We start from the raw sequence: 21,485 nt of genomic DNA, 5'->3' as shown, positions 1-21,485 counted from the left end.
CAGTGGCACAGGCACAAAGAGGTGATCAGCTGCTGCTGGGGTTCAAAATGAAGCCAGAACTTTTCTCTGGTAGGAAGCCAAAACTCTAAATTGCTAAAGAAGCAGCAGGAAAGCAATGCAAAAAAAAAAAAAATCCCTTTTTTCCAAGGGAGGGATAAAAGTCAAACCCATTTGACCCTGGGGGAAGGGCAGAAAATGCTCAGGTTACATAGAGAAAGATCCATTGCTTTATAAAGAAGGACAGAAATTAAACACCTCTGTTCCATGGGAGGGGTACAAAACCTGTGGGTGCAGGATCCTACATTAAAACCAAGCATAATCCTGTTACCACAGGAGTGTGGGGATGAGAAGGACAAGGAACACTCTTCCACCCAAGACCAACCCCAGACCCAGGCTGAGTTTGGCTGCACTGGGAAGAGCAGGAAAACTTGTGTTCCCAATCCCCAAGGTGCAGGTCCATAGGATCTGCCCAATACTATGGATGAACCATGGAATATAGATCTCCCTTTGTTCCCACCATGAGCCTAGCACCAAGTAACAAGCATCGACACCTACTGCTGGAGAGTGTCAAGTGCAGGGAGAAACATTCCCCTCTGAGATACAGACGTACAGGAATTACTAAAAGTTGAGAGTGAAGCTAGAATACTGATGAAAACCTTCCAGCTCCCTAAACTCTATTCCAAACATACTGCTGCTGCTAAGTCGCTTCAGTTGTGTCCGACTCTGTGCAACCCCACCAGGCTCCCCTGTCCCTGGGATTCTCCAGGCAGGAACACTGGAGTGGGTTGCCATTTCCTTCTCCAATGCATGAAAGTGAAAAGTGAAAGTGAAGTCGTTCAGTCGTGTCTGACTCTTAGCGACCCCATGGACTGCAGTCTACCAGGCTCCTCCGTCCATGGGATTTTCCAGGCAAGAGTACTAGAGTGGGGTGCCATTGCCTTCTCCATTCCAAACATAAGGAAGAACGAAATTTGAAGTTGAGTTTGAATTCACTGTTGGAAGAATTTGAAATCTTTAGTGACTAAAGTTAATAAAAGAAATAAAAACCCCAAACCAGCTCAACTGCTGACTACCTTAAATTAAACCCCATACGAACAGACTGATAAGTGAAATGTGCCCATTTCTGAGCATAAATACTATTTGTTTCAGTCTCTACTGAAATGTCCATCAATAGATGGACATTTACTGATGTCCATCAGTCAATAAAAAAATTATGAGACACAGAAATTCAAGAAAAGATGAACTACTGTAGACAACAGTTCATAGTGACAACAGTAACATTGTGATAGTAATATTATTATTGTTAGTTAATGGTAACTAATAGTAATAGTTCTGTAGTCACCAGAATTGAACTCAAAGATGACTCAAATGTTGATAATATCAGATATAGGCTTTAAAATGACTATGATTTAAAATCACAGAGAAAGAATAAGAATGGTGGCTGCTAGGGGTTGGGCAAAGAAGGAAATGGGGAGCTATGGTTTAATGGGTATGGAGTTTCAATTTTACAAGATGAAAAGAGTCATGGAGATGCATGGTGATGATGACTGTATAACATTATGAATGTATTTAATATCACTGAACTGTGGATTTAAATCTGCAAAAGCTCTCTGAATTTTACTAATATCAATGTTCTGGTTTTGATAGTATACTACAATTATATAAGATGCTACCACTCTCAGTCTCCTTATATATGGTTTTTACTGCAACTTCTTGTGAGTCTATAATTATTTCTAAATTCAAAGTTTAAAACATGTAAGAAAGATGAAAATAAGTGTCACAAAATATTTATAATTGTTGAAAGTGCCTAATGGGTTCAGTTCAGTTCAGTTCAGTTGCTCAGTCGTGTCCGAATCTTTGTGACCCCATGAATTGCAGCACGCCAGGCCTCCCTGTCCATCACCAACTCCCGGAGTGCACTCAAACTCATGTCCATAGAGTTGGTGATGCCATCCAGCCATCTCATCCTCTGTCATCCCCTTCTCCTCCTGCCCCCAATCCCTCCCAGCATTACAGTCTTTTCCAATGAATCAACTCTTCGCATGAGGTGGCCAAAGTATTGGAGTTTCAGCTTTAGCATCAGTCCTTCCAAAGAACACCCAGGACTGATCTCCTTTAGAATGGACTGGTTGGATCTCCTTGCAGTCCAAAGGACTCTCAACAGTCTTCTCCAACACCAAAGTTCAAAAGCATCAATTCTTTGGTGCTCAGCTTTCTTCACAGTCCAACTCTCACATCCATACATGACCACTGGAAAAACCATAGCCTTGACTAGATGGACCTTTGTTGCCAAAGTAATGTAGCTGCAGGTTAATTATACTATTATTTTTATAGATCCATGTATCCCTCCACTTCTCAAAAGTTTGAGTCAATCCACTTTACTTTTTAAATTATTTATTTAATTATGGGGCTTCCTTGTTAGCTCAACTGGTAAAGAATCTGCCTGCAATGCAGGAGACCCCGGTGCAATTCCTGGGTCAGGAAGATCCCCTGGAAAAGGGAATGGCTACCCACTCCAGTATTCTGGCCTAGAGAATTCCATGGACTATATAGTCCATGCGGTCACAAAGAGTCGGACACAACAGAGCGACTTTCACTTTCACTTGTCATTTATTTATGGTTGTGCCAGGTGTTCCTTGATATGAAGGCGTTTCTCTAGTTGCAGGGATCAAGGGCTACTCTTCATTGCAGTGTGAAGTATTCTCATTGCAATGGCTTCTCTTGTGGAGTACGGGCTCTAGGGCACATGGGTTTCAGTAGGTGTGATTCCTGGGCCCTGGAGCACACGCTCAATAGTTGTGGCGCACGAGCTTCGCTGCTACACTGTATGTGGGATTTTCCCAAACCAGAACCCATGTCTCTGCTTTGGTAGACAGATTCTTTACCACTGAGCCAGCAAGGAATACTCACACCACTTTACTTCTACCAAAGACCTACATTATTACTTCTTGTTGCTAATCAAAAGAAATCTGAAAAGAATCTTCACTTTTACGAAAAAAGGTGAAAAGTGAAAACAGGATTCAGGGTTTGTTTTGCAGCAAGCCAACATGCACCTTGAGCAGCAAGACTGGTACCATCAAGCTCCTTCCCCAGAAACCACACTCAGCATCTCAGTATCAAACTTTGAACTGTGTCTGTGACTATCTGTGCTATATCTTGATTTATTCTGCACATCTATTAGCAAAAACTGTCCAGAGGTAACAGCTTCTTTGCTTTACACTATTTTGGCTTACAAAAGGTTTCATAGGAATGCTCTATTTTTGGAAAGCAGTAGGAACCTATATTTGAAAATTTCTGTAATAAACATTAAAGAAAAAAATAACTATGATTAATAGATTAAAAGATCTAGTAAGAAAGCTAGATAATATTCATGAAAAAATGGGGAATTTAAGCAGAGAGAAAAAATTAAGAATCAAATGAAAACACTAGAAATAAAAACAACATTACTTTAGACATGACGAATCCCTTCAGTGAGCTCATTGCAGAACTTGAAGATAACATAATATATCAAATGTTTTAACATATAAGTAATCAGAGTTGGAGAAGAAGAAAGAGAAAAGGACAGAAAAAGTACCTGAAAAGATATGGCTAGAAATGTTCACATAAACACTCTCTAGAAATAGCAGAAACTGTCAAAAAAAATTAATAGATATGAAAGCAGCCCCCAAAATGCATGCATACACACAAACAATATAGCAGACTTCTTTTCACAACCTATGTACTCCGGTAGACACTGGAAGGATTTATTTAAAAACGTGTAAGAAAAATTGTCAATCCAATTGGCAAAGGTCAACAATAAATTCCTGGTTTGCCCTCCCATCTTTCAGTTTTCTAAATCCTTTGCAGGATCCTTCAAATCTATTCAACATACATTTTAGAATTCTTCAAGGTTCAGTTTCAGTCCTTTCCCTATTTTCTATATTCTCTCCACAGGCAATCTCATTCTTGCTCAAAGTTTTAACTTTACCCACTGGTGGAAAACCCCAGTGTTTATATCTACTACTTACATCTCTTCTTAGCTGCCTACTTCTTATTTTTACTTTAGTGTTTCAAAGGCACTTATGTTCAACATGTCCAAACTGAAGCCACAATCTCATTTGACATGCTCTTCTTGCAACTCTTCCTATCTCAACAAATGCAGTCACCATCATCAAGGAATTATCATTTGTCAGTGACTCCTGACCCCTCTTTTTCAACCAATATCATGCCTATTCAATGGTGCTTCCTAAATATACCCCATCTACCCAGTCCTCTACCTCAGCCACCATTAGTCTATTCCAAACTACAAATTTCTGTTTCCCTGAACTGTTTTAATGGGCTAGTCACCGATCCTCCTGTATCCAATTTTGCACCCCTTAAATCCCTTCTCCCTGCAACATCAAGAACAATCCTTTCCGAGATGTCAAAATTTTGCCTCGCTTAGGCTCTGTTTAAAATCTTTCCATACCTTGACATTTGTCATAGGACTATGGTCAAGCTCCAAAATCCATAATGTGGACCTTACATACATTGCTAACTGTATCTTATCCAACACTCCCCCAGTCACTCTGCCCTCCTGTCAGTTGCTAACAGATGTCATGTTCCCCCTTAAATTCCCTGGTGGCTCAGAGGGTAAAGCGTCTGCCTCCAGTGCGAGACACCTGGGTTCGATCCCTTGGTCAGGAAGATTCTCTGGAGAAGGAAATGGCGACCCACTCCTGTACTCTTGCCTGGAAAACCCCATGGATGGAGGAGCGTAGCAGGCCACAGTCCATGGGGTCGAAAAGAGTCGGACACGACTGAGCAACTTCACTTCACTTCACTTCCCCCTTAGCACAGTGCCTACGTATCAGGACCAAAACCGGTGTTATGCTTTTAGAGGCATTTTGATATTTACTTATCAAGAAAAAGAACAGGTAAACTTAAAATTGTAAGCTGAAAGAAATATCTTTATAAAAATAAGTAAATATCTTACCTAGACACAAATTCACTTAATTCTGAATATTCCGTAGGCTCCATTATTATGCTGAGGTCAGTAATAACAGAAGATAAACTCTCTTTATCCTAAAATAAGAACAAAAAAAAAAGCTTTTTTTTTTTTTATCAAAGCACAGTCAACTTTTAAATAAGGAGAAAAAACTACTTTTCAAAATACGCCAAATGAAATGTCACTAAGTTATAGGAAAAGTAACCAATAAAAAGTACTGCAAATATGGGTTACTTAAAAAAATTTTTTTTACTGGGGTACAGTTGGTTTATAATGTTGTGCTAATTTCAAATGCACAGCACAGTGAATCAGTTATACATACACAGACATCCACAGTCTTTTTTTAAGATTCTTTCCCCATATAGATCATTACAGAGTACTGAGTAGAATTCCCTGTGCTATAGCCCTTATTAGTTATCCATTTTATATGTAAAATGTCTATACATGTCAAAAAGCTGGCTTAAAATTCAACATTCAAAAAACTAAGATCATGGCATCTGATCCTGTCACTTCATGGCAAATAGACAGGGAAAAAATGGAAATACTGAAAGACTTTATTTTCTTGGGCCCCAAAATCACTGTGGACAGGACTGCAGCCATGAAATTAAAGGACACTTGTTCCTTGGAAGAAAAGTTATGACTAATCTAGACAGCATAAACAGTGTATTAAAAAGTAGAGATATCCTTTGCTAACAAAGGTCCATATAGCCAAAGCTATTTTTTTTCAGTAGTCATGTATGGATGTGAGAGCTGGACCATAAAGGAGGCTGAGTGCTGAAGAATTGATGCTTTCAAACGGTTGTGCTGGAGAAGACTAAGAGTCCCTTGGACAGCAAGGAGATTAAACCAGTCAATCTTTAAGGAAATCAATCCTGAATATTTTTTGGAAGGACTGATGCTGAAGTAGGAGTTCCAATTCTTTGGCCACCTGATGCAAAGAGCTGACTCGTTGGAAAAAACCCTGATGCTGGGAAAGACTGAGGGCAGAAGAAGGCGACAGAGAATGAGATGGTTGGATGGTATCACTGACTCAATGGACATGTGTTTGAGCAAACTTTGGGAGACAGTGAAGGACAGAGAAGCCTAGTGTGCAGTCCATGGGGCCACAAAGAGTTGGACACAACTTAGTGACTAAACAACAACATGTCAATCCCAATCTTCTAATTTATCCCTTTCCCCCTTCCTCTTATTAACCATAAGTTTGTTTTTTTACATCTGTGACTCTATTTATGTTTTGAAAATAATTTCATTTGTACCTTTTTTTTTTAAGATTCCACACATAAGTGATACACATTTGTCTTTCTCTATCTGATTTCACTCAGTATGACAATCTCTAGGTCCGTCTATGTAGCTGCAAATGACATTATTCCTCCTTTTTATGGCTGAGTAATGTTCCATTGTACCGCATCTTCTTGATCCATTCTTCTGTCAATGGACACTGAAGTTGCTTCCATGTCCTGGTTATTGTAATCAGTGCTGCAATGAACACCAGGGTACATTATCCTTTGAAAGATACCACTCTAATGGCAGAAAGCGAAGAGGAACTAAACAGACTCTTGCTGAGGGTTAATGCTGCTGCTGCTGCTGCTAAGTCACTTCAGTTGTGTCCGACTCTGTGCTATCCCATAGATGGCAGCCCACTAGGCTCTCCCGTCCCTGGGATTCTCCAGGCAAGAATACTGGAGTGGGTTGCCATTTCTTTCTCCAATGCAGGAAAGTGAAAAGTGACAGTGAAGTCGCTCAGTTGTGTCCTCGTGTCCAACTCTTAGTGACCCCATGGACTGCAGCCTCCCAGGCTCCTCCGCCCATGGGATTTTCCAGGCAAGAGTACTGGATTGGATTGCCATTGCCTTCTCTGAGGGTTAATAAGGAGAGTGAAAAAGCTGGCTTAAGATCCAGCATGCAAAAAAGTAAGATCATGGCATTCCATCCTCTCACTTCATGGTAAACAGATGGGGAAAAAGTGGAAACAGTGAAACAACAAAGAGTTGGACACAATTTAGTGACTGAACAATAAAAACTCCTTTCAAACCACGTTTTTATTCAGACTTATTCCCACCAATGGGATTGACAGCTCTATTTTCAGTCTTTTAAGGAACCTCCATACTATTCTCCGTAACGGTTGTACTGATTTACGTTCCCACAAACAGTGTGAGAGGGTTCCCTTTCTCCACCCACTCTAGCATTTGGTTTTTGTAGATTTTTTGGTGATGGGGATTCTGACCATCACCAGAATCATCCATGAGGTGATACCTCATTGCAGTTTTGATTGTATTTTTCTAACAATTAGTGATGTTGAACATCTTTTCATATGCCTCTTGCTATCTCTATGTCTTCTTTGGAGAAATGTCTATTTGGATCTTCTGCCCATTTCTTGATTGGGTTGTTCATTGTTTTGGTATTGAGTTGTATGAGCTGTATGTTTATTTCGGAGAGTGATCCCTTGCCAGTTGCTTCATTGGAAAATATTTTCTCCCATTCTGTGGGTTGTCGTTTCGTTTATGATTTTCTTCACTGTGCAAAAGGGTTACTTCTTTTTAAAAAATATTATTTATTTATTTGGCTGTACTGGGTCTTCATTGCTGTATGGGCTTTCTCTCTAGTTACAGTAAGTGGGGGCACAGGTTTCTCACTGAGTTGGCTTCTCTTGCTGCAGAGCACAGGCTCTAGAGCATTCATGCTATAGTAATTGTGGCACATGGGCTCAGCAGTTGTGGCTCCTGGGCTCTAGAGCACAGACTCAGTAGTTGTGGTATAAACCTTAGCTGTCCCGCAGCATGTGGCATCTTCCCAGACCAGGGATCAACCCTGTGTCCCCTGCATTAGCAGGCAGATTCTTTACCACTGAGCCACTAGGGAAGATCTAGGTTATTTCTTAAAAGAATGCCTCAGATCCTCACTCCAAACCTAAACAAAATGAAAATGAACACTGAGTGAATTACTTACTTCAATGTAAACACTGAAGCCATAAAATATGAGGAAGAAATATAGACATTTAACCGATTACTGAGTGAGAAAGAACTTTCTAAGTAAACAGCAACAACAAAATAGCAAATATGATTACATAAAAATACAAACTATTGCTATAAAATGACATAACTAAAAGAAAAGTAATAAACAAGGAAAATTTGTTCTATAAACATGACAAGGAGATATGAAAATTTAAAAGAAAAAGGCAAAGAACATGAACTAAAAACTTATAGGTAAATGACAAGTTACATGGAAAAAAAAAGTTCACTCTGACAGGATAAATGTAAATATAAAACAATGAGATGACATGTTAATCTATAACATCATTTTGATAATGCATAACTTAAAAAGTTTATACTCTCTGCCTCAGCAATTTGAATTCTAATTTATCATTGACTCTTTGCAACCCCATGGACTGTAGCCCACCAGGTTTCTCTGTCCATGGGATTTTCCAGGCAAGAATACCGAAGTGGGTTGCTATTTCCTCCTCCAGGGGATCGTCCCAACCCAGAGATCGAACCCCAGTCTCCTGCATTGCAGGCAGATCTTTACCATCTACACCAATTTGTATTTTAAAGAAATATGAAATGAAGACAAAGCCTAACAGCTCCTTACTACAAAAATCTAAAACAACACTATATACAATAATGAGGATTGTTAAATAAACTGTTAAATATTTTAAGGTGCAAAATAAAGGTTTTCTTCTTCAGTAAATTTTCTCATGCTATATATTTACCTATCATTTCTGTTTCATTTTTTTGGTTGTTTTTTGGAAAAAAATCACACAAATCTTCATTTTGTTTTCCAGATTTTTCTTCTTTTCAGTTGCACTTGTGGTTTTTCTCAAGCCTATCCTCCATATTCTATTCCTGCTGCTGCTGCTGCTAAGTCGCTTCAGTCGTGTCCAACTCTGTGCAACCCCATAGACAGTAGCCCACCAGGCTCCCCCGTCCCTGGGATCCTCCAGGCAAGAATAGTGGAGTGGGTTGCCATTTCCTTCTCCAATGCATGAAAGTGAAAAGTGAAAGTGAAGTCGCTCAGTCGTGTCTGACTCTATGCGACCCCATGGACTGCAGCCTACCAGGCTCCTCTGTCCATGGGATTCGCCAGGCAAGGGTACTGGAGTGGGTTGCCATTGCCTTCTCCTATATTCTACTCCTAGCTACTCCTAATTTAGCTTTCAGCACTATAATCATTTTATTCTTTCTTCCTTTCTTTCTCTCAGCTGTCTTTCCCTTTTATTCAGTTTTCTTTGAATGTTTTCATTTGAGAATGTAAACAGTTACAATATAGCATGTTCTTGCATTTCCTGGATTCATTCTTTCAAAGAGACTTTAACTCCATTTTCTAATTCCTTTCATGGCAAGAATCCTAAATGATGATGAACAAACTCTGTACCATCTTTGTGCTGTGTACTCTGTGGATCTTTTTTGTTTACAGGAGTAGATCCAGCAATTTCTGCTATTTCCTAAGGATACAGGATGAGCAGATAAATGACTGACTCTTCCCCATTTGTCTGGGTGTATCTGACTTTTCAGTATTTTCAGCTGCTGGAGAAATGGGTATTAATGGCTTGTAATCTTTGTTTAGTTTTTCAGCTGCTCAAGAATATAGTGGGAATTATTAGCAGCAGCTGTAGTTAAAGAAGACTGTGGGCATCTACTACCACATCTAATCAGAAACAAATTTCCAGAATACTCTTACAACTCAATAATAAAAAGACAAATAACCCAATTAAACACTGGGCAATGGATCTCAACATACATTTCATCAAAGATGATAATACAAATGGCCAATAAACTTATGAAAAAATGCTCAACATACTAGTCATATCTGGTACTTCCATCTGACCCAGTAATTTTCTGGTGCTGGTGGTTTAGTCGCAAAGTTGTGTCCAACTCTTGTGATTCTAAGGGCTGTAGCCCACCAGTCTCCTCTGTCTACGGGGTTTCAAGGCTAGAATACTCAAGTGAGTTGCTATTTCCTTCTCCAGGGAATTTTCTCAACCCAAGGATTGAACCCAAGTCTTCTGCATTGCAGGTGTTCTCCTGCTTAGCAGGTGTATTCTTTACCATTGAGCACCCAAGGAAGCCCCATAGTAATTCTCTACCTAGATACACACAAGAGAAATGAAAAATATGTCCACCGAAAAACCTATACATGAGTAGTTTCAGAAGTGTTATCCATAGCAGCCAAAAGGAAAAAACAAGCTGCCAACTGTTTCTTAGCTGATGAATGAAGAAACAAAATGTGATATATCCTCACAGCACAGCTAGAAAAAAAGAATGAAGTAACAATACATGTGATAACATGAATGAATGAATCCTGAAAATAGTGGTGCTAAGTAAAAGAAATTGGTCAAAAAAGACCAAAAATTACGTAACTCCATTTTTTATGAAATGCCCAGAATAGGCACATCTATAGAGACAGAAGATATATGGATAAGTCAGGTTTGGGCAGAAGAAGGGCAAATGAGGGGTGATAAAGAGCATGAAGTTTCTCTTTGAGGTAATAAAGTTCTAAACTGGATGCGGTGATGGTTGCACAAATCTGAATAGATTAAAAACTGCTGAATGTATACCTTAAATGGATAAATTATATGGTATGTGAACTACATCTCATATAAAGCTATGATAACCCACACAGACAAAAGAAAAAGAAAGGAAAAAAAAAATCTCAGAGGAATATCTTGTCTTTGTTTGAGTATGTGTGTGTATGTTGGATTTTGGCCTTTTACCCATTAGAATAGGCAAATTATCTTGTCATTTTAAAGCCTATGATTTACATGTTTTGGATATTAATATCTTATTAGATATGATTTGCAACTATTTTCTCCCATTCAGTCTTGTCATTTTGTTGATGGTTTCCTTTGTTGTGCAGAAACTTTTTAGTTTCATATAGTTCCACTTGTTTATTTTTGCATTTGGTGTCAAATCTAAAAAGTCATTGTCAGAGTGATGTCAAGAGGCTTACCACCTATGTTTTCTTCTAGAATTTTTATGGTCTCAGGTCTTACATTCAAATTTATAATCTATTTTGAGTTAATATTGTTAATTGTTAATTAGAGTTAGGTTTTGTGTATGATGTAAGAGTGGTCCAGTTTCATTCTTTGGCATGTGGCTATCCAGTTTTCCCAACACCATTTATTGAAGAAACTATCCTTTCCCCATTCTATAGTCTTGGCTCTTTTGACATAAAAGTGAAAGTCACTCAGTTGTGTCTGACTTTTTGAGATCCCATGGACTCTATAGTCCATGGAATTCTCCAGGCCAGAATACTGGAGTGGGTAGCCTTTCCCTTCTCCAGGGGATCTTCCCAACTCAGGAATTGAAACCAGGTCTCCCTCATTGCAGGCGATTCCTTACCAGCTGAGCCACCAAGGAAGCTCAAGAATACTGGAGTTGGTAGCCTATCCCTTTTTCCGTGGATCTTTCCGACCCAGGAATTGAACCAGGGTCTCCTGCATTGCAGGCGGCTTCTTCACCAACTGAGTTATCAGGTAAGCAGACATAAATTAACTCATATGTATGAGTTTATTTCTTGGATTCTTTATTCTGTTCTACTGACATATGTGTCCACTTTACGCCAAGACAATATTAATTAGATCTCTATAGCTTTGTAATACAATTTGAAATCAAGATGTGTAATGGTTCCAGGTTTGTTCTTTCCCAAGACTGCTTTGGCTATTTGAGATATTTTGTGCTTCCAAACAAATTGTAGGAGTTTCTTCTAGTTCTGTGAAGAACACATCGGAACTCTGGTAGGCATTGTACTGAATCTGTATATAGCTTTCGGCTGTGTGGACATTTTAACAATGTTAATTCTTCCTATCTACAAGCACAGAATATCTTTCTATTTACTTCTGTTCTAAACTTCTTTCATCAATATCATAGCTTTCTGTGCATAGGCTTTTCATCTCCTTGGTTAAACTTATTGTAGGTATTTTATTCTTTGTGATGCTATTGTAAATGAAATTGCTTTCTTAATTTCTCTGGTAGCTATTATCGTATAGAAATGCAACAGATTAATTGATTTTGTATCCCACAACTTAACTAAATTTGTTCATTTATTCTAACAGTTTTTTGGTGGGGAGGAAGCCTTTAGGGTTTTCTATAAATAACAACATATATCACCTATGAACAGTGACATTGTTACTTCTTTCTGATTTGGATGCCTTTCATTATTATTTAAATTTATTTATTTATTGGCTGCATTGGGTCTTCATTATCGCATGTGGACTTTCTCTAGTTGCAGCAAGTGGGGGCTATTCTCTAGTTGTTTTTTTTTTTTTTTTTATGCTTCATTTCCAAAATTTATTTAACCATAGAAACTTTTATTCACAGAGCACTGTTAATATCTTTTGAGACAGTAGTTCATAGAATAGGTGGAGTTAAAGCTGCTTCAAAAATGAACATATTATCTTCTGAAGAAGCACAGTCAAGTTCACATTAAGGTATCTGTTGAAAATGGAGTGTTGCTTTCACTTCTGTACTTCTGAAAACTTGGTAACTGAAACTAGAGTATTAAAGCCTGGGAAACTGGAACGACTTTCTTTGTTACGTTTACAGTCTGACTGACTCAAAACAGTTCTAGATGAGAATAATAGAGCAAAACCAATGGAAATGTTTGAACTTTTCCCCCAGAAATACACAGTAGTCATGATACTCCCATGTGTGTTGTGTGGTCTTCTCATTGAAGTGACTCCTCCTGCTGCAGAGCACCGGCTCTAGGGCACATGGGCTCAGTAGTTTTGGCTCATGGGTTTAGTTGTTCTGTGGCATATGGAATCTTCCTGAACCAAGGACAGAACCTGTGCCCACTACAGGTGGATTCTTAGCCACTGTGCCACTAGCAAAGTCCTTTTTTAAAAAAATATAACCGATCTGGCTATGACTTCCAATACTGTGTTGGGTAAACATGGCAAGAGTAGGCATCCTTTGTCTTATCTGAGATCTTACTGCTAAGTTACTTCAGTCATGTCTGATTCTTTGCGGCCCCACAGATGGTAGCCCCGCCAGGTTCTCTGTCCATGGGATTCTCTAGGCAAGAATACTGGAGTGGGTTGCCATTTCTTACTCCAGTGAGATATTACAGGAAGAGTTATTTTCACTGTTGAGCTTACCATATTTATCCTTTATTATTTTGAGGTATATCCCCTCTATACTCACTTTGTTGAAATGATTAAATGGTTAAATTTGCTAAATGGTTGTTGACTTTAATCAAATGCTTTTTTTGCATGTATTGAGATAATCATATTTTTTATCCTTATTTTTCTGTTAATGTGATGCACACATCAATTGATTTGCAAATTTTTAACAATTTCTGCAACCCTGAAATAAATTTCACTTGATCATCATGTATGATCCTTTTAATGCATTGTTGAATTTAGTTTGTTAACATTTTATTAATGATTTTTGCATCTATGTTCACCAGGGACATTGGGTTATAATTTTCTTCCTTGTGCCCTTGTCTGTTTGGGGTATCAGGGTAATGCTGGCCTTATACAGTGAGTTCAAAGTGCTCTTCCTCTGCTTTTTGGAATAGTTTTAGAACCACTGGTATTAATTCTTTAAATGTTTGGTACAGTTATCAGTGAAACCATCTGGTCCTGGATTTTAGTTAGTTGGGAGGTTTTAAATTACTGATTCAATCTATTAGTAATTAGTCTGTTCAGATTTTCTATTTCTTCCTGATTCAGCCTTGGAAGGTTGTTTTTAGCTGTTTATCCATTTGTTGGTGCATAACTGTTCATAGTAGTCTCTTATGATCCTATGTATTCCTGTAGTAGCAGCTGTAATGACTCCTCTTTCATTTCTGATTTTTTTAAGTCTTTTTTCTTTTTCTTGGTGAGTCTAACTCAATGTTTATTCAGTTTTGACTATCTTTTCAAATTACCGGCTCTTAGTTTCATTGTGGAGAAGGCAATGGCACCCCACTCCAGGACTCTTGCCTGGAAAATCCCATGGACAGAGGAGCCTGGAAGGCTGCAGTCCATAGGGTCGCTGAGGGTTGGACATGACTGAGCGATTTCACTTTCACTTTTCACTTTCATGCATTGGAGAAGGAAATGGCAACCCACTCCAGTGTTCTTGCCTGGAGAATCCCAGGGACAGGGGAGCCTGGTGGGCTGCTGTCTATGGGGTTGCACAGAGTCGGACACGACTGAAGTGACTTAGCGGCAGTTTCATTGATCTTTTCTAATATCTTTTTAGTTTCTATTTCATTTGTTTCTGCTCTGATCTATGTTCAGAGTTTTCCTTGTTTTGGCCATACCACATGGCTTGTGGGGTATTAGTTCCCAGGGATCAAACACAGGCCCTCTGCAGTGAGAGTGCAGAGTCCTAACCACTAGACCGCCAGGCAATTCTGCTGATCTATGTTATTTATTCCCTTCCTTCTGTTATCTTTGGGTTTCATATCTTTAATTTGATACTGGAATATAGCTGATTAACAATGTTGTGATATTTTCAGGTAGAGAGCAAAGGGACTCAGCCATACTCCCATAAATAATTATTGTAGTTAGTTGTTTTTACTTTTTTCTTTTGACCTTCATAGTAGCTTTGTAAGTGATTAATTCACTACCTATCCTGACCTGCGGCAGTCCATGGGGTTGTAAAGAATCGAACACAACTTAGCAACTGAACAACAAAACTTAGCAACTGAACAACAAAACTTATATATTTACATTTACCAGTGAGATTTATACTTTCGTGTTTTCCTGTTACCAATTTACTGACCTTTTCAGCTTAAAGAAATCCCTTTAACATTTCTCTTAAGGCTGGTTTAGTGGTGATAAACTCCTTCAGCTTTTGCTTATCTGCAAAACTCTTTTATCTCTCCTTCAATTCTGAATCATAACTTTGCCAAGTTTAATCTTGGTTGGAAATTATTTTCTTTCAGCACATTGAATACATCCTGCCACTCTCCTCTGACCTGCAAAGTTTCTGCTAAAAAACCTGCTGAAAGTCTTTAGGGGGTTCCCTTATATATAACAATTGTTTTTCTCTTGTTTGTTGCTTTTAAGAGTCTCTTCTGGGTTTCAAATTTTGGTATTTTGATTTTAATGTGTCTCTGTGTGGGGTTTTGGGGGGTTTCTCTAACATGGAACTCTCTGGGGTTCCTAGATCTGAAGAATTGTTTTTATAGTTTAGGGAAGTGAAATTACCACCATTGTTTAAGTATGTTTTTGTACCCTTTCTCTTCTCCTTCTGGGATGCCTATATGTGAATGTTAGCATGCTTCATTTTATCCCATAAATCCCTTAGGCTACCTTCATCTTCATTCTTTTTCCCTCTTTTTGCTTTGATCTGGTGAGTTTCTGTGCCCTGTCTTTGAGTTCACTGATCTTTTATTCTCTTTCATGTTGTCAGCTGTTGAAATTCTCTAACATATTTTTCAATTCAGTTATTGTATTCTTCAACTCAGGGACCTCTGTTTGGAACTTATATTTTCCATATCTTTGTTGAAGTTCTTAATGTATTCATGCATTCTTTTCCTGAGTTTGTTACCATCTTTGTGACCATTACTTTGAACTCTTCATCAGGTAAATTATCTCTGCATCATTAAGGTTTTTTTCCTGAGGCTGTATCTTGTTCTTTTTTGTTTCAAACATATTACTATCTTTCTTCATTTTACCTAATTGTCTTTGTTTGTTTCTATGCATTAGATGAAACAGCCACCTCTTCAGTTTTGAAGGGCTGGCTCTGTGTAGGAGGTGAACCTTATTGTTCAACCCTGCCATTGTTCTTGGTTGTCGCACATAACTTTGTGATTACCCAAGCTGTCAATTTTATTTTTTATAGCTCCCAGTAGTTGAACTTGTACCAAGACAAATATTCTTTTTAGTTTAAAAAGTTCCCTATTTTTGGATCATTTTTTCCAGTTCGTTGGGTTTCAGGGAGAGCAGTTACAAAAATACATTCAATTTGTCTCTTATTCCACGAACTGCCACCCATTTGATTTATTGTGCTACATGGACTATGAATGCTGATACATGTTAATTCTAATATTCTTGCAACTCCTCACAAACAGTACAACAACACTAATAACATCAGACAGTAAATCTGGAGAAAAGAATTGTATGCTCCAATTGCATATGACAAGAAGAACTGTGCCAACATGGGTAATCATTCAAACATTCTGGGTGTGTTTCCCTACAGAGTAAGAGGGTTGAGCCAGATAATCTATCAGTTTACTTTTGGTCCCAACATCTGATTTATACGATTTTAGGTCACCTGTGGTTTCTAACACTGTACTACTATGATTTCATAAAAACAATATTCTAAAGTAAGATAGACTTATTAGATTACTTTTAAACTTTCTGATAGCTAAACATCTCCCTCTAGTGGAAATTTTGTTTTTTAAAAATATTTTAGAACATAAAATATAGCTATTTCTTTACCACTGCTTTTTTTCTATCAGTCTCAAGTATAAAAATCTGCCCAACATGTAAAATGGTAAAAGGATTTTAGAAGGCAGTTCGGTACTATCAATCAAAATGTACATGTACATCTCCTTTAACCTGGCAATTTCACTAGAGATATAGTTCTAAGGTATAGAGAGAAACAGAGTGTTCTTAACATAGCTTGGGACAGCATGCTCTTTCTATAGCAAATTAGGTAAAACCAAGCAGTTCAAAAGCACCTACATACTTTGAAATGTATATAATAACAACTTACGTCCCTTTAGAGATTCAGCGATTACTGAGTTTTAGGTCTTTCGAATTGTATGAATTGTTCTTTTCCTTAGTTTTTTTTCCTGCATCCCCTAAAGTATATGGGACAGAAACTGCTGGTAGTCCGCAATATGTGGACTTCTTTCTTGCTCCAATTTTTCCATTGGTCACATGGCCATGCGTAATGAAGACTAAATTTCCAGCCTTCCCTGTACTTACTTATTGGCCATTAGAATGCAGGTGAAAATGATGGGTATTACAATTTCTACAAAATGCTGTTCAATGGAAAAGGTGAGCCCCTGTTTGCCCAGCTCTTTCCCAATGTCTGAAATGCACCACAATGTGGCAGCCACGTGGGTGATGGCAGAGCCTGATGATCATAAAACCACAATACTAGTCCTTGAAAACAGATCTTGCAATTTTGTTTAAGCAACAGAGATAAAGTTTTCTGTTACATGGAGTACAACTAATTTTAATTTGTTAAGCATATGAACTAACAGTGTAACTGCAGGCCATTATAAAATGGTTACAAAATTTTCAATCATGCTTTGGCAATATGAGGATCAGAATATTAGCTTAAAGTACTGTTGATAGGGAGGTGAGGTCTGGGCTGGTATCACTACTGTCTGGTAGGAGGTAGGGAGTATAGTCACTATAGTATGTATGGCAGGCCCCACATGGCTCTGGTCCTGTCTGTGTGACTTCATGGTGGCCACCCAGGACCATTCAAGTCAAGCCACTGTGGGAACTGCAGTACCAGTTCATGCTAGGAATGCCTCTGGTCAAATAATAGCCATTCTTCAGAAGCACATCACATTATTTAAAAAAATGTCCCTAAATTGAAACCTTATGTGTGATCTGACTTCTGATGTGATCACATTGCCACTGATGCTTTCCTTCAAAGGATTAAAGTGACCACAAGTATGCAACTTCAACAAAATGAAATTAAAATAGTCTATTCTATCTCTCAGACCAAAGCCCCACTAATGAGCACACCAATCAACTTTTGGCCACAGCCTATCCTGGAATGTACAGCTGCACCGAGTAGATTGTTCATCTCAACTTCAGAGTATCGTCTTTTATCCAACTGGACTCATGTACAGCTTCCCATACATGTCCCTTGGACTGCAAGGGGATCAAACCAGTCAATCCTAAAGGAAATCAACTCCGAATATTCATTGGAAGGACTGATGCTGAAGCTGAAGTTCCAATATGTTGGCCACTTGAGGTGAAGAGCCTACTCATTAGAAAAGACCCTTATGCTGGTAAAGGTTGAAGGCAGGAGGAGAAGGGGATGACAGAGGATGAGATGGTTGGATGGCATTACCAACTCAATGGACATGAGTTTGAGCAAACTCCAGGAGATGGTGAAGGACAGGGAAGCCTGGTGTGCTGCAGTCCACAAGGTTGCAAAGAGTCAGACATGGTTGAGTGACTGAACAACAACTTCCCAAGGAGGAGCCTAATTTTACCAGCAATCTGGCTTCTCTCCAGATAACCCAGGGAGTGACTATAAAAAAGATAAATAACAATGGAAGAAAAAGCCTATAAAAGCCCAAGGCTACTATTAGGTTGATACAAAAGTAACTGAAGTTTCAGACTATGAATTTTAAATCATTATAACTAGGCTCAAACACATCTTTATTAATCAAAATAGGAACCATTACAATCAAAACATTTTTACCAATGAGAAATAAGTTTGTTTATTCCTGTAGCATAAAAATTCATGCTTCGGGATTCAACAAACTCTTGGAAAGCATTTTCTGCCTCCTGCTGGGTATGGTAATATTTTCCCTGCCAAAAGTTGCTGAGATACTTTGAGAAGGTAGTAGTCAATTGATAAGAGGTCAGGTGAATATGGCAGATGAGGCAAAACTTCGTAGTCTGATTCGTTCAACTTCTGAAACATTGGTTGTACAACATGGATTCAGGCATTGTTGTGGAGCAGAACTGGACCCATTCTGTTGATCAATACTGGCTTCAGGTGTTGCAGTTTTTGGGGCATCTCATCAATTTGCTGAGCATACTTCTCTGATGCAATGGTTTTGCTGGGATTAAGAAAGCAGGAGTTGATCAGATGGGCAGCAGACCACCAAACAGTGACCATGACTTTTTTCTGGTGCACGTTTGCTTTGGGAAGTGCTTTGGAGCTCCTCCTCAGTCGAACCACTGAGCTGGTCACTGTCGGTTGTTGTATAAAATCCACTTTTTATCACACATCACAATCTAATTGAAAAGTGGTTCACTGTTGTTACACAGAATAAGCCAAGACGACATTTCAAACCAACGGTTTTTAAATTTTCGGTCAGCTCATGAGGCATTCACTTACTGAGCTTTTTCACCTTTACAATTTGCTTTGAATGCCAAATGACCACAGAATAGTTGACATTGAGTTCTCTGGCAGTTTCTCATGTAGTTGTAAGAGGGTCAACTTCGATGATTGCTCTCAGTTGGTCATTGTCAACCTATGATGGCCAGCTACTAGGCTCCTCATTTTCAAGGCTCTTGTCTCCTTTGCAAAACTTCTTGAACCACCACTGCACTGTATGCTCGTTAGCAGTTTCTGGGCCAAATGTGTTATTGATGTTATGAATTGTCTCTTCTGCTTTACAACCCATTTTGAACATAGATTAAAAAACTCCTCAAATTTCCTTTTTGTCTAATATCATTTCTATAGTCTAAAATAAATATAAAATAAACAGCAAGTAATAAGTAATTAGCAAAGAAACATAAAGTGAGAAATGTACATTAAAATGATGTATAACATAACCATATTTATTTAAGAAGGTATTCCAATATCAAGCAGCAAAGTTCAACAATGCAAAACTGCCATTACTTTTGCACCAACCTAATAGGATGTCCCTGAGCAGTTTCCTGGACATGTATACACTGATAGTGCAGATGTTTTAAGACATAGAACTAGATCTCAGAGGTCTGATTCTGCCAACCTGACACAGTCTATAGGCCTGGCCATTAATGGAGGCAAGAATGCAAGTAAGCATTGGTATATCACCACTCTGAGTTTAAGATCACATTAACCAGAAAGAAAAGGCGGTTGGTCCAACTATGCATCCTTCTGCAATGGGACAACATCCAGGAATTCTGAGGAGTCTGGAGTCCTGGAATGGGCTGTTCATCATAAATGAGATCAACTCAATTGGGTCCATATTTTATTCTAGTCTTCAGCAGATGATCTTTGAGGTCATGCAGAACTATAGTATCATCCTGAGAATTTTGCATGGCTTCAAGAAGACCTGGTGCCAACCTGCCAGCAGTGTATTTCCAAGGATACTCATCACCCATGTACCTGACATCCTGCTCAACTGGTTTTGGTAATGCCACACTGTGGATGTTCGTGTGTCACTTTGACAGACTAAAGAGAGATACCCTGAGGTGGGAGCAAGTTGGAAACTCTGTCATCAGATGAGAGACCTAGTCAGTTCTCAGCCTGCCAGGGTCAGTGGTGACCACCAGGGACATAGACTGCAAAGAGTTCTCAAGAGGCAAAACTTCTAGTGCAGACACCTAGACCCAATCACTCATGACTAGTTGGGGGTAACTTCTAATATCTGGCATCAACCCCTATACAAAAAGGGACAACTTGAGGCTATTTCTGTGGCTGAGGATAAGCATGAGGAATCCAGGCACAGTACTGTGAGTGCAAACAAATAGCTTATCCCTATGACTTGGCTGTGACAACTGGTCTACATTCACTTTAGTTATCTGATGAACTGAGGCCAAGGCAATTTGCCTGTCCTTACCTGTTCTCTCCTCTATACATTCTCCCTATAGGCCCAAACTCATAAAACAAACTGATTGAAATTGGTTTTTTGCTATCAAAGCACATGTCCAGACTTGGTTAGTTCTCAAAATTATGCCTGGATCCAACCCTTCTTGGAGCCAGACTTTGAAGATCTCTGAGTCTTATTCTCCCTATGCTGGCCAGGGGTTGCATGTTAACATTCTGTCTGTCTCCTTTCTGATTTTATGTGAAAATCCTAGCCAAGAGTATCTTCCTCCAGTGTTGTGCCTCAGTAGTCCTGTATAACTGGCTGGCATAACCATGACCATCCTGACGTCTAATCCTTCAGCTCTGAACAGTCTTCAGATTGTGGTGGTCCCAGATGACCACAACTATAGGAGAGGCCAGAGGAAGAACACCAACTGTGCTACTCACAAATTCCTGCCTCACAGAAAATGGTGAGATAATAAATGGTTTTTGTTGTTTTAAACTGTTCAATTTGGGAGAAAATGTTAAGCAGCAATAAATAACTAACAGATGATTGATGACTACTGAGGGCATCCAAGACTGTTCACATGACCTCAGGGCTCACACTGGAATCCCACAAACATCTCATTACATCTATTCCAATAAAGACTATGCTCTCAGCAATAATACTACCATATGCAGTTGCTGGGGTAGTCATATTAAAAAAAAAAATGTTTTAATGGTACCACTTTGTGTGAACATGCTACAAGGGGTCCTGCTCAGGAATGTCTCCTCAACTCAGCCACTGCTGAAAACTGGGGTGTAGGGTATTTTTATTTCATAACAGCAGAATCTGTGTTATCTACCACAACATGTTCTTTCATTTACCTGGATTTCCAGAATCTGAAATTCAAGCTGAAACGTAATCATGTGGCAATTTCCTGATAATCTGTGTCTCTGCAAAACTTTTTTAATACCTGTAAATCAGAAAAACAAAGATTTTTATTTGCAAATAACAATTTTCTTTAAATATCAATTATTTAATTTTGTGTGGCTGTCTATAATACACATGCATTTATGTGTGAGAGTATTAGCATTTGCATTGAAAATACTTGGAAGGATGTGCACCTTTGAGAAATATGATTAAAGATAACTTGTATTTTCTA

General features: G+C 38.7%; 1 protein-coding gene across 1 annotated transcript in view; it reads right to left on the bottom strand.

Moving 5' to 3' along the window:
• CENPP (centromere protein P) overlaps positions 1–21,485 on the bottom strand; it is a 232,061-nt gene that overhangs the window by 190,541 nt on the left and 20,035 nt on the right. Inside the window, exons 3-4 of the mRNA XM_061426210.1 lie at positions 21,208–21,296; positions 4,955–5,043 (exon numbers count right to left, since the gene is read on the bottom strand). Coding sequence (XP_061282194.1) covers positions 4,955–5,043; positions 21,208–21,296 — 178 coding nt within the window. The remainder of the gene's footprint in view (positions 1–4,954; positions 5,044–21,207; positions 21,297–21,485) is intronic.

This window comes from Bos javanicus, chromosome 8 (assembly GCF_032452875.1).
Source record: "Bos javanicus breed banteng chromosome 8, ARS-OSU_banteng_1.0, whole genome shotgun sequence".
NCBI lineage: Eukaryota > Metazoa > Chordata > Mammalia > Artiodactyla > Bovidae > Bos > Bos javanicus.
This window is presented reverse-complemented; position numbering and strand designations above follow the sequence as displayed.